Source organism: Ambystoma mexicanum, chromosome 3p, assembly GCF_040938575.1.
Source record: "Ambystoma mexicanum isolate Mex_15411 chromosome 3p, UKY_AmexF1_1, whole genome shotgun sequence".
Classification (NCBI taxonomy): domain Eukaryota; kingdom Metazoa; phylum Chordata; class Amphibia; order Caudata; family Ambystomatidae; genus Ambystoma; species Ambystoma mexicanum.
Genome location: NC_090925.1, coordinates 611,454,424 through 611,471,665, shown reverse-complemented (window position 1 = coordinate 611,471,665; position 17,242 = coordinate 611,454,424). Strand labels below are relative to the sequence as shown.

At 47.1% G+C, this 17,242-nt stretch overlaps 1 protein-coding gene across 4 annotated transcripts in view; it reads left to right on the top strand.

Moving 5' to 3' along the window:
* The window catches only part of CD40 (CD40 molecule), a 345,834-nt gene that overhangs the window by 203,286 nt on the left and 125,306 nt on the right, over window positions 1–17,242 (top strand). For all 4 annotated transcript variants that reach the window (XR_011304313.1, XM_069651362.1, XM_069651361.1 and 1 more), the window contains 3 exons: window positions 4,377–4,470; window positions 4,790–4,851; window positions 8,041–8,157. Coding sequence is in view for 3 of the 4 variants with exons in the window: in XM_069651362.1 (XP_069507463.1) it covers window positions 4,377–4,470; window positions 4,790–4,851; window positions 8,041–8,157 (273 nt within the window). In the remaining variant the exon portion in view is untranslated. The remainder of the gene's footprint in view (window positions 1–4,376; window positions 4,471–4,789; window positions 4,852–8,040; window positions 8,158–17,242) is intronic.

The following is a 17,242-nucleotide window of genomic DNA, read 5'->3' as shown; positions in this document are numbered from 1 at the left end:
AAGTAAGCAAAAATAAAATCTGCAGAGCCATGTAATTTATGGTCTTTTTGTAGGTTTTTTGTGAGCCTATCATCCCTTGAACTTCTCCCTCTTCCTCCCAGCTCTCCCTCAAAGTTCTCCTTGTTGGCCCATTTCCCCAAATCAACTCAGTCCTTCTCCTTATCCTTCGACTTCTCCTTCCTTGTCTCAGTCCTTTCCCTCTCCTTATCCATCACCTTCTTTGTCCCAGTCCTCCTCCTCCTTTGTCCCAGTCCTCCTCCTTTGTTCAGGTCCTTCACCGTCTCGTTCGTTATAGCTCTAGTTCTTCCTTTGATCTTAATTGTAGTCCTTTGTCAAACATGTTTGTGCACAGAGCCTGTACGGTTTGTAGTGAAAACTGCTCTCCCTCCTTGGAGTTAGATACGTATGTGCCAATAGCCTTAAAGCATGCTGTAGCGAGCAATGCCTGCAGTTAAAGGCTAAGCCTTTTACATGGCCTCAGGTACTTTAACAGCTGGCATATACTGCTACATCTAGCTGCAAGGTGTCATATTTCCAGCTCACCAGCCTTAACGTGCGTTGGAACCAGTCATGGTATTTTCATAGCACTCCGACCTGAAAGAATCTAGGCACATTTTTAGACTGGGAGAGGGCGAGGCCACTACAGAAGTAGGGCCTTCATCTTCTTTCTGAAAGAAAGGAAGTCCTCTGAGAGATTGTGTTCCGCTGGCAGCACATTCCACTGTCTAGAGAATAGTACAGTGAAAAGCTTGCAGAATGGCCTAGTTTGGCAAAAGAGGGGAATGACAACAGCTGCACGAGATCTAGATCACTGTGGAGAAGAAGATGAATACCCTCTGAAACTATTTTCCAGATAGATTGGGGCTCAACCAAAAAGAGTTTTATGCAATATTTATTGATTAGGTCCGGCTTAAGGCAAATTACGATATGGCCCAAGCAATGGTATCACAGAGGGCTTCAAACAGGTGGTCTTAATTCTCTTGGACACATCAAGTAATCGCTGTCCCGCCTCCTGACACACGAACTACAGCTTTCTCACCGATCCCGGCAACTGACCAGGCTACTCAGCCCCACTGGCACCCGGACATGGGAGGACCAGACACCAGCTCTTGTTAGAGCCAACCACGATACTCAATTGGCCTTGAAAAACACTTAGGTCGAACCGCCCGTCGGCTGTTTGCACACATTAATGTTGACCAACTGGCAATAATTGCCACATTGATGATTTTTGGTTCTGGTAAACAAACATAAATAAAAAACCACATGCACCAACAACTTTTTGAATCGATCATGATTAAATACCTCAGGCAAAACTGCAACTTCTTGGGCTATTGAATCCAACCAGCGCCCACACTCGTCCAAAGGTTTGTCATCCCTATCAAACATTCAACTAATCGGGAACCCTGGAGTTGGTCCCCAGACAAACCATGATCTAGGCTGCAGGCTGAACTTGAAATCACTAATAGGTGGTGCGCAGGGGATAGGAAGTCCCGACAACTCCAACCAACTTAAACCTCACATCAAGTAATAGTCGACAGCCTAGTAACATTGTTAACTGCTTTATCAAATGTTACACTTAAGGTATGTTTTCAGTTTATTTTCAGCATGGTTGGTGATCCCCCAACAAGGTGAGGCTCTAATATAGATCTAGAGCTCTGGTCCAGGCATGAGGTGCTGCTGCCATCGGCTCAGTCTTTTCCTGCTTCATTCCCAGCCGATTATTCCTCTTAAACTTCTCAACCGGACAGAAGATATTGCTTACATCATAATCACCTTTCACATACAGGATCTGCGTATGTTCAGCCTAATTCTAGAATACAGCACCCAGATCAATCAGAAGGTCATTCATATGTTTGATATAAACCTTGAAGAGTCGGGCGAATGCATGAGCTTGGCGATGTGACAGGCTACATTCTCAGTTCAGAGCTTGGATGATTCTAGTTTGCCCTGGATTATCGGTTCTCTACAAATGAGGCAACCCAGTTACAAGTGCTATTCAACACCCAGGCCTCCTCACCTATGGGTCAACCACTCCCTTCTGCTTCAAGGGTGTTGAAGGTGGCAGAAAGACCTAGAAGCGTTAGCATTTTTCCTTCATTGATCTAAAGAAGGTTCTCCTCTCACATCCAGGAGGACCCGCCCACTCCCTCCATTGCGCATACCTGGATTAACCATCTCTGAGAAGCAGAAACTCCTTGAGGTGTAATTGCAGTTGCTTAGTGCCAGCCTTATCCTGAATTTTCAGCAAAAATGGTACGTTGGTGATCAGTTTATAGTGACCACAGACCTACGAGTTGTTGGCAGGTGTTTTGATAAACTGTGTAACCCATGCATGTTCCAAGTGACTGGGACAATGGAATCTCTAAACGGTGCGTTTATGAAAGCTGTGAGAATAGACCTATTGTTTGTGGATTCTTGAGCAATGCCACATGGACACTGATCCTCGGGATGATTAGTGCGGCTAGACTGCTTATAATAAACCCGGCCTCTAGGACAGTAATGGGGTTGAAATCAAATGGGTCAATCTGTCAATCCATTGCTAAGTTGCAAGTCGCTTGCTTTAGGTCCTTCATATCCACGATGGAATTGTTAATTTCAGTCTACTATCACTTCGGACCTTGGGCTAATTATTGTAAACTGTGGAAGCATGTATACCTTCTGGATTTCCTCTCATTCTCCCTTTTAATATTTAAATACATCCACTTATTTTCTGAGTGGGGTTGGGCAGTTTCCACCCCTTAAAGTTCCACTCTGTTTATCAACAACAAATGAATAAGACAGGTTTCCTTGTGTGACCGTGCCAGTACATGTATAAGCCAACAGATTCCCCTGTGCATGCCTGCTGTGAGTAACCTAGGAGTTGCCTAGTGTGGCCAGCAGATTCCACTATGCATGCCTGCTGTGGGCAACCTAGGAGTTGCCTAGTGTGGCTAGCAGATTCCCCTGTGCATGCCTGCTGTGAGTAACCTAGGAGTTGCCTAGTGTGGCCAGCAGATTCCCCTGTGCATGCCTGCTGTGAGTAACCTAGGAGTTGCCTAGTGTGGCCAGCAGATTCCACTATGCATGCCTGCTGTGGGCAACCTAGGAGTTGCCTAGTGTGGCTAGCAGATTCCCCTGTGCATGCCTGCTGTGGGCAACCTAGGAGTTGCCTAGTGTGGCTAGCAGATTCCCCTGTGCATGCCTGCTGTGAGTAACCTAGGAGTTGCCTGGTGTGGCCAGCAGATTTCCTCTCTGCAAGCCTGCTGTGAGTAACCTAGGAGTTGCCTGGTGTGGCCAGCAGATTTTGCTGCTTTACACTAATGGGTCCATGAACATCCCGGTTTGTTTGTCATACATTTAATTTAGACGGTTTGGCCACGGGGATGGGGGAGGGGTATATCAGTAACCCATAGCCAAGCAGTGCATGAAGCCCGAATGGTTATCGGAGGACCCCATGTCACTGAGGACACTCTGTTCGAGTCCTACGATGTGTTAGTTATTTTAATGTGACCTGTGATTAAAACTCCCACAACGTAATGTATAGAGGAATAAACGCCAAAGGCTGGGGGGTATAGTGTCCCGGTGACATGGAGTTCTCTGGTAACCTTAATGAAGTAGGCTACTTGGCTGGCTGCCAAACCCACGCTATAACAGTATTGTTGCATCTCCAACAATATCCTGAAATGTCATTACTTCCTTTATTGAACCCTTCTTTAAATGAAGCCTCTCCCTTCATGTGTAGATCTGGTAATTCTTTCGTTCTTCATGCACCCTCTGCACTTAGGCTTTTAATAGTGCTCCTCATTATTCCTGTTTTTGCACCAGTCTCTTCTAATTGTTCTATATTGGAAGCTCTCCTATTTTCCTCCTATGCTTTTTCCTGTTTCTGTGTCTTCTTTCTCACCTTCTCACTGTCTCTCTTGTATCTCCTTCTTTGTTTCTCGCCTCGGTCAGTCTCTTCCTCTCTTAAGCCCCCGTCCCCTGTTACTTCCTCTCTTGGTCTTGTAATCCTTGGATCCATTTCTCTCTTCATCTCTGTCCCTTTCACTCCCACTGCTATCGCGTCCCATCTCTTACTGTTTTTCTTTTTATATTCCCCTCACTTGGCTTGTCTCTCACAATGTTTCTAGTTTCCTCTGCCTGCATCCAGTCTACCTATTATTAGCTCTCCTGTCTTGTTGCTTTCTTGGCTCTAGTCACCCCATCATGTCCTGTCGCTCCCACCTGTGCCTCGGTTTCTCCCTTTAGCTTCATCCTGTGTGTTATTCCCCACATTCATCTCCCTCTCTCCCTCTTATATCTCCAACTGTCTTTGCGTACTCGATCTACACCGTATTATCGGTGGTTCTTCTTCAAATTCTTTTTACTTCTTACTTTTTCTTTGCTTTTCTCCACAGCTACTAAATTGTTTGACACAAGATGTGAGAAATGCCAAACCGGCTTTTTCTCCAATGAGACATCACTGACCACGCCCTGCTACAGCTGGACCAGGTACTGAAACCTTCAAAAGCCCAACAGAGTGGTTTACCTATCTCCAAATCCCATTCTCTGCTTACCCTGGACTGGCAAATACTGCTGGGGTTAGAACCAACAAACATGAGTAAGTGTGTAATTGTCAGGAACGAACAGGCGCCATTGGCGTATGAAGGGAGTGGGTTCTGCCAATGGTTAAACGAGTGTCCCTTTTGGAATCAATGAAGGAAGTGATGGATGACGCCCATGCTTTACACATTAGGAAACCATGATGAACAGATGTGTTGTGTATGCTTTTGCGGTCCCTCTAACTGCTCTGAAACGTTCCTCCTTCTAGATGTGATGTCCAGAGCCTGCTGGAGGAGGCACCCGGGTCTGCTGTCTCTGATGTCATATGTGGTATGTTCTTGCAAGTGTTCCCTACGCTTTGGCTCAAATTTAATTGGATGTTCTTTGTGGAGCATCTAGGGTAAACCCCAACACTATTATTTCAGCTACTGTTTCTGTGTTCTGCTGTGTGTGTTGCTATTGCATACTATGCTATTGCATATTGCTTAATGTGTGTGAGCTTTGTATCACGCTTCTTCAGAATTCTGTTTCTTGTATTCATCTGTAGTATTCTGTTGTGCTCCAGTGCAGTGTGTACTGCATCACGTTTCATAGACTAGATTGTGATGGAAACTAAAAGCCCTGTGACTTAAACAAGATTGCCCTTCAGGTGCATTGCGCTACTGGGTAATGATGTTATACAGGGGGATAAAGGCTTGCAAGCTCATTATGAGGGCCAGAACAAGGTGCCTCGCTGTGCTTCAATTTCAGAAGAAAGTACTTGGCTGACTGCCTTGTCCCAGGATGAGAAGCCCCCAGAACAAATATGGAGAATTGAGGAGTGTCAAGAGATTGGGATAAAAACGAAGTACAATAAAGTTTTCAAGATGGCTTCCAGGCCTGTTGAGGACTTGGTCAAATGCATATGGCCATATGGCGAGGGAGCAGCCAATGAGAATCCCATAATTGGAGGCAAGGCCTTTCCCATATGGTGACAGGAGTAACTGTCGGGGAGCTATATAAAAAGAAACAAACCACTCCCATAGTGAATTCAATTGGGGACTCGCAGACCCAATATGTTGGAAAGATTTGTGTGGACAAGGAACTGCGAACGCCAAAACGCACATGCATTAGCGAGCCTGTGTAGCCGGGGGAGAGGGAGACTGCAACACCCCATGTTGAGCTTGTGAATCCTGACCAAGTCAAGAGGTAGGGAATGCCTCTCTGAGATCTTGCGAATCTCGCCAAAACCAAGAGGCAGGAGAAGCCTCCATGAGACTTTGGGTGAACCATTGTAGAGGTTGATGCCTCTAAAAGACTGCCACACTCTGCGAAGAGTTAAGACGGCCTGTCTTGAGAGAGGTGGTGTCCAGCCTCTTCTCTCTGGGGAACTAGAGCCAACGTATTTATCTCAAGTCACAGATCAAGAAACCCTTTCCAAAATTACTGGTATGTTTATCCTATTGATGCAAAATCATCATAAGTCAACTTCCATGCAAACGTTCCATGGTGGGATCATGTCCTGTTCTTTGTGCCAAGGTAGGCGTACAAAAGGTTTTGTATCTCAATGTAGGAGCCGTTTTGTCTTCCAAGCACTGGATTACACGTGTCCTGCTCTTTGTTGTGATATCATTGTACTATTTTCTTAGTGCCATGTACCACAAGATGTATAAAGAGTTTCATGTTCATCAACACTACTGTTGGCTTTCGCCCCTGATGCAGAATAGAAATCGCCCATTGTAAAATCGTGAATGGTGGCCTTGAGGTACCCTGCCTGTTCCCTCTAGAATAGATAATGCAGCTTTCAGCATGGTACATCGAACATCCTTGCTTGGACACCTCTGTAAAAAGACGAGGGGTGCGCTAATCTTTTCTTTGGCTTAACTTCCTTCCTGCCTAACCACTCGGGTCAACGTTAGCTGGTACTCTGCAAAATTACTTGGCAGGTGTTTGATTTGAAGAGTCGTGCAGGGAGGGATATTGCCTCTTTGGGAAAAAGGTTGATTATTGATGCACACCTCAAATTAAATGTCAATGAAACATACATTTAAGAGATGCTGTAGATAAATGTTAGGTGCGGGGGAGGAACTGAGGCCATGGAACAAGACCCCTACAAACAAGAGACAATTGGAATGAAGATTCAACAAAGGAACCCTCATGTCCCCTGCACACATTAGGATGTTTGGACTAGGTCCACTACTGTTTTCTCATATTAATACAAAAAACATATAAACCAAAGAGTTAAGTTGTGTGTTTTTATAGCAAAAGTTTATATCTAAAGTGTCAAATACACAATATTTCAAAAGGAGAAACAAATTCAAGAAGCAAAGAAGTGCAATAGTAGGTCACAATAAATTTGAAACAATGGTGGAATCCAATTCATGTGGCGACGCGTTTCGAGGATACTTTCCTCTTCTTCATATGGCCAAAATTGAATTCTTCATACAAAAGGAAACAAAGGGGAGAACGTTTGTACAAGTTTTTTATACCTTGAGGTAATTCATTAAACTCATGCTGTGTATTTCAGTCATCTGTGAGCCAGAACAGACTACATTGTCAGAGTAATTGTAATTAATCTAGTACCACAAGGGCACATCCATTCCCAGTTAAATTCAGGGTGAGGGGAGGAGAAGAGGTTCAGAGAGACATTTCTAGTCCAGTTCAAGAGAAATCATCGTTCAAAAGTGTTTAGAAGGAATGTAGGTAGATAAAGGGGCCATATAGGACAAGATATAAGAGAGTTTAATTACCAGTAAGCAAAGTGTTCAAGGGCATCGGGTGCAGATAGAGATCCTTGGTGGTGAATCAGACAATGTGTAGATCCTCCACGGGAAATATAGTTTGCTGTAGTCAAGAGGAAAACGCAGCTGCAACAAAAATGAGGAGCAAGTGAGTAGAAATCAAACTATGATGAGAGGTAAGTTCAACCCTAGGCACTAGACGAAATGTAGTACCTGTGGAGTGTACAAGAGGAGTGGTAAGTGCTGGAGAAAATATTCGAACGGCGTGGACTGAGATAAATGAAAAATGCAGAGAGCCCAATTTGCATTACTTGATCAGAACGGTTTCATGGTGAATCACTGCCAGACCCATTTCAAATGTAAAATGTGGCCATTCTTGGGTTCCCAAAATGTGCTTGCATGCAATCGTTAGATTGGGTTCCCTGAATAGATACGGTGCTGCTGACCTTGTGCTGGGCCTCCTCCCACCCTCTGTTCGAAGGTGCGGGCAGGGAGGGTTCACAGACTAAATTTACAGCACCCTCATTCATACCCCTATCCCGCACCCTCCTACTTCTTCCTCAATAGTCATTACCATCAAAAAATCAGTATTAAACATCCACATGACCCACTCCCTTCTAAAAATGCTGCGAAATGGCCGCGTTCGGATGGGTGGGTCTGCTGTGCACAGCACTGGGACCACTGATAATATGCTGTACCTTTTTGGTATGGATGACTGTGTGTAGGATGTGCGCCGAGTTAAGGGGCTCTTTTCCTGCTCTTGTAGATGGTTTGTCTCACTTGGGGTTTCTATTTTCAGTTGAGGATCGGGGGCGGTCGAGGTATGTGATTGCAGTCTCCGTGGCGTTGGCGGCGGTGGTGGCAATTCTCATCGTGATTGCAGTGATTCTTGGTTTTCAACGGGCTAAAGCAAAAGGTAAACCTTTCTGCATATTTGAGCTTTCACTCTTGTACGTTTTTATTGAAAATGTAGCATCCTTATATTGCGCCCTTTGCAGTCTCCTTTCCTATGCTCTACTACACCAAGCTTGCTGTGCACTATATCATCTTCCTACTTGGGCCATTTGATGCTGCACCACTGAGCTCTTGTGTACTGTTCTATGTCACCGGGGTTTCTTTTATTGGACTCTTCATCACCATGGTGTTGTTTTTCAGGCTACATTTGAGACTTGTGTACGTTTTGTATCTCTTGTTGTATTACAGAGTTGTGCAATATCATAGATGTTGTGTATATTGCACTACATTACAAGCTAGGACATCACTGCGACATAGTACAACGTGCGGTATCACGCGGGCTTTGAGTAGCATTGTGTGTAAGTAGGGTCTCATAAATGATGCTATATTATCAATGTGTGATTTTCAAACTATGTAACTGGGCTTGTGTATGCCTCGGATCTCAAGCTATGTCGCAGCAGTCTCGTATGCTGTGCTATTTGTTTGAAGATTGGTTTCTCACGATATCATAGTGCCTGGGTTATATTTTGGATAAAGTCCATATATTGCACTATATTACACAATCTTTATTCTCAGCACGGGGTCTGGCATGGATTCACATGCTCATGTCCCAGTCGACAGGCTGGGAATCCTGGGTAAAAGAAAAACATTCACTTTCACTTACAAACTGTATTTTCCCTTTAAACCAATCACTGATCTCTGGGTCGTACTGCCCCATTCAATGACAGTCCTCTCCCTAAGCCCCTCCTCTGGCAGCCATTTCAGATTTTTACCGCACGCTTTAGTGTTGGGAGTCCTCGAGTTTGCTCTGCGAGCTACTTCTACGTTTTTGTGTGTTTTTGACAGAAAAAGGTTCTATTTTAGTTTCAAAAGAGCCTGTGTGCTCTTTTTCCATTTGCTGACAGTGGGACCCATTGTTGGTGAATTTCAGTGCCCGTCAAGGGCGAAGATCGTCGAAGTTTCCAGAAGGCCATCAGGCCTACTTCACGCCCTCCGACCATGACCCAGCAGGAGGAGGGAAGGTCCCTCTTCAAGCCCTGCATCAAGTGTGGGCTACGGAATGTGTTTGTAGAGGACAAGCACCTGCAATGCCTCTACTGCCTGCACCCTGACCATAAGGAAGTGGAGTGCGAGATATGCTTCGGGTTCTCCAAGACGATGACGAAAGACCGGCACAATAGACTGGCGTCGTGGCTTAATTCCAAGGCCTCTGCACCATGCCCAGCGCTGGAAAGGGAAAACATTTATTTGGGGAACCGTCACTTCTTAGTAGGGTAGGGCCTTGGGAAGTAGGGGGCGTGGCCCCCTGGCCAGATTGCACCACTCAGTATCTGTATATAAAACCCAATCCTGGCGATTTGCATAAAAGCAAAGAACATTCTGGGAACAACATAATGCCCACTTTTAAATGTTAAACATGTCTTATAGTGATTGATTAAGAAAACCTTTAAAGCAAATAATGGGCTCTTCTGTTTTGATTGGTCACAATATTCGCCCTAATAAAGAGATGGCTGTAAAATGCAGCACGTATATACCAGTTTGAACAGCTGCAAAACTGTATTCAAGGCTTCAGCAGTTTCTGGGTGTCCTGAACTCGTGCTCTGAATGCTCGTAATGAGCAGACTAGTGTAGAGGAGGAGCCAAGTACCCCACTCCCAACTGCCCCACCTACATTACCTGAAAAGTATGAACCAACGTATGTGACGTACACGGAACAGTTAAACCACCAAACAGTAGAGTGTGGACTCTGTGCAGTACCCATAAGAGTACCTATACCTAAGAGAATATGTGAGGTGAAGTACCCATTAAGGAAACCATACCTGCATACAAGACAATATGATGGCCATTTGAACGAGATTCCTGAAGAAGCAGAGAAACTAAAAGGCAAAGATGAATGGTGACATCATACAAAATCGAATTGACACCCATAGAAGAGATAAACAGACCAGAGGATGCAGACGATTTATAAACCGTCAAAGTATCAAGGATAAGTGACGTCTTGGGATCAAGGTGAAGAAACGTATTCCGCAGACCTGATGAAGATACTTAGTTTAAACGTGTACAGATGCAATGAAACGCAAGCAGCAAAGCAATCATGAAGCTAGCTACATGCTTTTGAATAGTTAAACTGCGGCAAGCGGCAACATATACAGATACATATGGACAAGTAAAGGATGGATGTTTCCACTATGCATATAAGCAGTACGGAACAAAGCAAGAAGGCCTCATTTCAGTGTCTAATCAAACTGGAGTTGGCTGACATTGGATACAATTAATGTGAAGGAACAGAAGCTCCTGTTCAGAACGGTCAAGCAAAAACAAGATGTCAGAGGACTATTGGAGAATAAAATCAAATACACGAAAAGCTCGATTTCATGGTGTCCAGTCACATGGTAGAGGGAAGTTGGACGGGGAAGATGGTCACACCCATGTACGAAGGCCGGCTGGTGCCCAAACTCCATAACAATTCTCAGAACACAGTACAGATTCAAGGCCAAGCTTCAAACACTAATCGACATTGGACCATTGAGGTGATGATGGGTGATATGCTAATTGGTGGGAAGTTGGTGCTAAGACGAGCTCACCCGCACCTGGTTGTTCAGTCGGCATGCTGCTAGACGTAGGTGGAAAAGTACTGACGCGGGTTAGGAGCTAACCATTTGTAGGGGACATAATAAGGGTCCTATAGTTTGTGTAGCCGATGGAACGTCATACATTTAGTGGCCATTTTGAGGGGAGGGCTTAGTTGCCCCACCTGATAAGTATCCTATCACCTTCCTCCACTGCTCTATACAGATATAGAGCCTATACTTAGAAATACTCTTAGATCCAATCACACCCTCCATTAGGTTTTTGTAGTTTGCCACGTATGATGACGTTGGTAATGACGCAGGTCAAAACGTCATTGATGACCAGCTATGGGTATAAGAGCCCAGTTTTTTCTGACGTAAGTAGAGTCAGAGCATCGAGCGATTGCTGATGTTCGTTGTACTCCCAGTTTTAGATACTTGACATTAAAACAGACTAACTTTGCCAAACTATTTGTGGCGTCTTGATTATTGATGTATGAATAAAATTTGCATCCCCATCCATCTCCAGGGTATCGCTACTTCTCCAGCATGGGGTCTGGCATGGATTCACATGCTCATGAATATTCCCTGTCATCAGGCTGGGAATCCTCAGTAAAGAAAAATCAGTATTAGTTACGTTTCTGATCTGTCTTTCTTGGTAGTAACCAATCACTGGTCTCTGGGTCATACTGTCCCCAGCCAATGACTGCCCTCTCCCTAAGCCCCGCCCTTGGCAGCCATCCTCAGATTTTTACCGCATGTTCAAGTGTTGGGAGTCCTCGTGCTATAGCTCTCAAGCTTTTACTGCGTTTTGTGCTTTTTCAAAGATTTATCTAATTTTTTCGGTTCAATCGAGCCTCAAGCTCCACCGTTTCTACAACGGGGACCCGTTTCGGATTTATCTACGCCCCTCAAGGGTGAAGAGTTACGCTTCTTGGAGGATTCCAGAAGTTTCTGAGGCCTACCTCGTGGACGAGAAGAACATGGCCCAGGAGAAGGGAAGCTCGACTCCCGGCAAACTGTTCAGGATCTGCCCTGGATGCAACCTACAAAATGTGTTTATGGAGGACGAGCATTTGAAATGCCTTTACTGCCTCCACAAGGACAAAACGCACGTGCATGAACATGTCGGATCGGACTATGAGAGATCGCCGGACCCGCCTCTCCAACTGGCTGGAAGGCAAGAGCCCAGCAGGTGAGTAGAAGAAGTCCGAGCGGGCTTCTAAGTCCTGTGAGGGCGCCCCGGCTCCGGGGGCTCAACAGAAGGCAAAGCACCGCAAGTCCACTGGCACCGGGAGTGCCGAATGGTCGGGCTCCTCGGCTGCCAGGCAGGGCACACCGGGAGTCCATCTCCACCGACTGTTGGGTGCTGGATGCCCTGGCCCACGGGCACACTCTGGAATTTCTAAAGAAGTGCCCCCGAATTCCTCCCATGGCCACGAAGGAAAACCATGTCCCTCAACTGCTGTTAGAGGTAAGGACGATGCTCAAAGGAGCCATCGAGCTCGTCACAAGGAGGCTCCGGGGCTCCGGAGTATACTCAAGATACTTCCTCGTCAGAAAAAAGACAGGAGGTTGGCGTCCCATCCTGGACTTGCGTCGGCTAAACAAATACATCAAGGCGCAGAAGTTGGGATGGTCACCCTCCAGCACGTGCTGGGCCAGCTGGAGAAAGGCGACTTCCTATTGTCATTGGATCTGGAGGATGTGTACTTTCACATCTCCATCCTAAAAGGACACCAAAAGTTTCTCAGGTTCGTAGTTCAAGGTCGGCACTACCAGTTCAAGGCCCTCCCATTCGGTTTGAAGTCGGGGTACAGGGTGTTCACCAAGTGCCTAGCACCAGTGGCTGCGCCTGCACGGGAATCCACGTCTACCCCTACCTGGACAACTGGCTCATCCGAGCAGGGACAAGGGAACTCGCCGTCGAACACACAGCAAAGACCGTCTGGCTGCTCACGGACCTGGGATTCTCCATCAACTTCCCCAAATCCCACCTGGTTCCATCGCAGGTCGCGCTGTTTCTGGGAGCCAAGCTCGATACAGTAGCGCGGTTGGCCTCGCCGTCGGAGGAAAGAACGCAGGCCATCCTGGGCAAGGTACACCGTCTGCTGGCCACGGATGTGGCCAGAGTGAGGTCCATCAAGTCCCTTCTCGGGATGATGTCCTCTTGCATCTATCTGGTGCGCCTGTGCAGGCTTCGGATGCGTCCTCTGCAGGAGTTCCTCGACGCCCATTGGACGCAAGCGACGGACAGCTTCGAGGACAAGATCTCGCTCAATGAAGTATTCCGCCAAGCAATTTGATGGTGGGGCACCCACGCGCATCTAGCCACGGGCACAGACCTTTCAGACACCAGCATACCAGGTGACGGTGACGACGGATGCCTCCCTGGAGGGGTGGGGAGCGCACACTGGAGATCTTCCCATGATAGGCCTGTGGCTCCCGGAGGAGAGGCCACTCCACATCAACATACTGGAGCTCCGAGCAGTGTTCTGGGCCCTCAAGTCATTCCTCCCATCCCTCAAGGCCAAGGTGGTGAGGATCTTCACTAACAACACCACCACGATGTTCTACATCCGGAAGCAGGGAGGAACCAGATCCCCAGCCCTGTCCAAGGAAGTCCAGGATCTGTGGCACTGGGCCGTTGCCCAGAGGATGTTTCTGGTGCCTTTTCATCTAGCAGGGATAAAAAAACACCATCGCCGACTCACTCAGCAGGGAGCTGCGCTCGTGCCACGAGTGGGAACTACGCCAGGATCAAGTGGATCAACTCTTCCGGCGATGGGGCAAACCCCAAATCGACTTGTTCGCGACAAACTCCAAGTGCCAGATGTTCGCCAGCAGGTTCCCCCAGCCGAGGAGCATGGGCGATGCTTTCTCGTTCCCCTGGGACGGCCTGTTCTGTATGTGTTCCCTCCGTTGCCGTTGGTACTCAGGCTCATCAACCAACTCAAGAGGTCCTGGCGCAGGATGATCCTCGTCGCACCGAGGTGGCCGAGACAAATATGGTTCCCGGACCTTCTGGAATTGTCAGCGTCCCCACCAGTCAAACTGCCGACAGACGCAGATCTTCTCTCCAGAGAAGGAGGTGCCATTATTCATCACGACCCAGAGTCGCTGAACTTGCAGGCCTGGCTCCTGCAGCACTAGAGTTTGGAGGATACAATATTCGGCTGACTGCAGAGAGGTTCTTGCAAAGGCCAGGGAGTCCTCAACTCTCAAGTGCTACGGACACAAGTGGAAGAGGTTCTCCCTCTGGTGCCGTGCACAGAAGATTAACCCTCTACGGATTACAGCCCCTCAGGTGCTACCATACTTACTGTCGCTGGTCAAAGCTGGACTAACTCATGCTTCCATCAAGATACATCTGGCAGCGATTTCCCGATACACCAGAACTGCAGGACGGTCGTCCCTGTGGTCTCATCCTCTGGTGAAGGCGTTTATTAAAGGACTGTTTCGATCGTTCCCGCCGGTGAAGGCTCCAGCCTCGGCGTGGGAGCTCAATGTGATGCTGACCAGGCTCATGGGCCCGCCATTCGAGCCCTTGCATTCGGCTCCGTTGAAGTTCCTGTCGTGGAAGACAGCGTTCCTTGTGGCCATCACCTCTGCACGACGCGTGGGAGAGATTCAGGCCCTATCCTGCAAGCCTCTGTACTTGACTTTCCACGAGACGAGGGTAGTGCTGAGGACGCACCCCTCCTTCATGCCCAAGGTGCCGTCGGACTTCCATCTCAACGAGCCCTTGGTGTTACCAGTCTTTTTCCCGTTGCCTTCGTCGCCGGCCGAGAGGACTTTGCACTCGCTGGATGTAGCTAGAGTGCTGAAGTTCTACGTGGACCGAACAAAGAGTTTTCGGAAGACATCACAGCTGTTTGTGAACTTTGGACCTGTGAACCAAGGGAAGGCTCTCTCGAAGGCTTCCATTTCCAGATGGCTCTCCGGCTGCATCATGCACTGTCATCGGTTGGCAAACCGACCATTGGCTGGCCGTCCGAGAGCCCATTCGACCAGAGCGATCGCTGCTACCACGGCGGTCTTGTCTGGTGTGCCCCTGCTGGACATCTGCAGGGCTGCTACGTGGAGGTCGACGCACACCTTCACGAGATTCTATTGCGTCGACTGGGATTCCAGGGAGGAGTCCAGAGTCGGCCAGGCAGTGCTGCGCAATCTGTTCGCTTAAGGTGAGCCTGGTGAGGAGGTAAAAGATGCTTAATGTTGAGTTTTATGTAATGCTTAATGTTGAGCCTTGCCACCTCCTGTGGTTGTGCATGTGTGTACTGCTATGTATTATTTTATTCATCAGCATGTGAATCCATGCCAGACCCCATGCTGGAGAAGGAACAAGTTACTTACCTGTAACTGTTGTTCTCCAGCATGGGTCTGGCATGGATTCACATGCGAACCCTCCCTCCTTCCCCTCTGCGGCTCTTCACTTGGTCATACTGCCACTTTACGTGCTACCAAATCTGAGGATGGCTGCCAGGGGCGGGGCTTAGGGAGAGGGCAGTCATTGGCTGGGGACAGTATGACCCAGAGACCAGTCATTGGTTACTACTAAGAAAGACAGATCAGAAACAAAACTGATACTGATTTTTTCTTTACCGAGGATTCCCAGCCTGACGACAGGGAATATTCATGAGCATGTGAATCCATGCCAGACCCATGCTGGAGAACAACAGTTACAGGTAAGTAACTTGTTCCTTATCTTAAAGAGCTGTCTGAGAGAACACCCAGCTCGCTTGGTAGCAGAGGTAGGATGGTTTGATAAGATAACCACCGGCCGTCGACATAAGTAACTTTAGAGTCTCTGCAATATTGCACAACCTTTGCCATTTGGCTGGCAGGACGTGAAGCTCCCCTTAGTGGATAGTGTAAACGACTCCTTGCAAGGGACGGTTTGACGGGACCCCTATTTTCAGATAGATACCCCTCCCACATCTACAAGAAGCGGATCGAAAAGCAGCTCGAAGAGGCGGTAATGAAGGCGATGATCCTGAGGGTCCGAGGAAGAAAAACATGCGACTGTGAGTAAATAGACCAAAGAGTGTGGCAAAGGAATACATGTATAGTAAATAAAAGAGAGTAACGGAGGGAGGTGGGATAAAATATAACATAAGAGTAAAAGTGTAATATATATATGTATACAGGAAAGAAGATATTGGGCCTCATTACGACCCAGGCGGTCCGGAAATAACGGTGGCGGTAAACCCGCCGCCACCGTTGTTTCCGGACCGCCTGAGTCCGACCCCTGCAGGCGGGAGGTGATGTTCCCGCCAAGTCTGATCTGGCGGGTTTAACACCTCCCGCATGCAGGCGGACGAGGAAACACCGGCAGCATTACGAGATGCTGCCGGTGTTTCCATGATCCCCATTTCCGTCGAGTCCCATAGGACTCAATGGGAATGGGGATTTACACCATTCCGCCTCCGTGATTCCCGGAAAACCGGGGTTGTAATGCCCCGGTAATTCCGGGAATCACGGAGGTGGAATGGTAATATGAGTCCGGCATTAACCAGGTGGTTTTACCGCCTCGGTTAACGCCGGACTCGTAATGAGGCCCATTGTCTTGAGTGGCCGAGCAACATATAAAGAATAGTTGTGAGTCAGGCCACGATAAGAGGATACGCCCTGTTTCTAAGCTTTAAAGAGTGTTAACAGAAACTTTAATTCAGAGCCCTTTAGTGGGACATATAGAAGATGGGACCGGTTAAAGACGATCCTAAAGGAATTAGTTTAAGTTCCAATCGGAGCAGATATTATAGGGCAAGACGAGTCTTAAGGAAGAGATCATGAATAGTACATGTGGCCGGTCAAGTCTGTCTGTTTTATGTGGGTGAAAGGAGTGATGACATCAGAGTTGAAAGAAACAAATTTATGTAATAGAGAAGTGTGATGTTGAGATTAGTTTTAAATTTGTATTCTGATGGTGGTTTTTAGCAAGATTAAAGTAAAAAATTGTGTTTTGACGGGATTGTAGCTTGCGACGATTGGTGCTCGCTCATATTGTATTTTGATTGAGACATATTTGAAAAATCTGTGATTAGTCATTCTGAAACCTAATGGCCCTTTACTGCACTTGCATATCGACATGATACAAGTATGTAATGGATACAGATATTTAATTGTTGTGGTGTGCCCTTTCTCAAGATGGATAGAGGCAGGTCCATGTACACACCCAGACTCCACTTGTGCAGCCAAATTTTGAGTAGATAATGGTCCTTATTTTGTTAAGTGTTTGAACAGATAAGCTTGTTGCTTGGTATAAAGCACAAGTTTTCTTCAGTTTATTATCCGCAAGGAAATGGGATCTGTGAGAGGCTCAACGGCTTGCTTACAGAACAGACAGCCAAGTTGAAGCTTACTCTGAAGAAAGGGTGGCTGCATTGCCTACCACTGCCATTATATGCATTGAAGAACTAACAAGTTCTGATCACCATCTTAGGCCTCACAAAATTGTGATGAAGGCAAATGAGA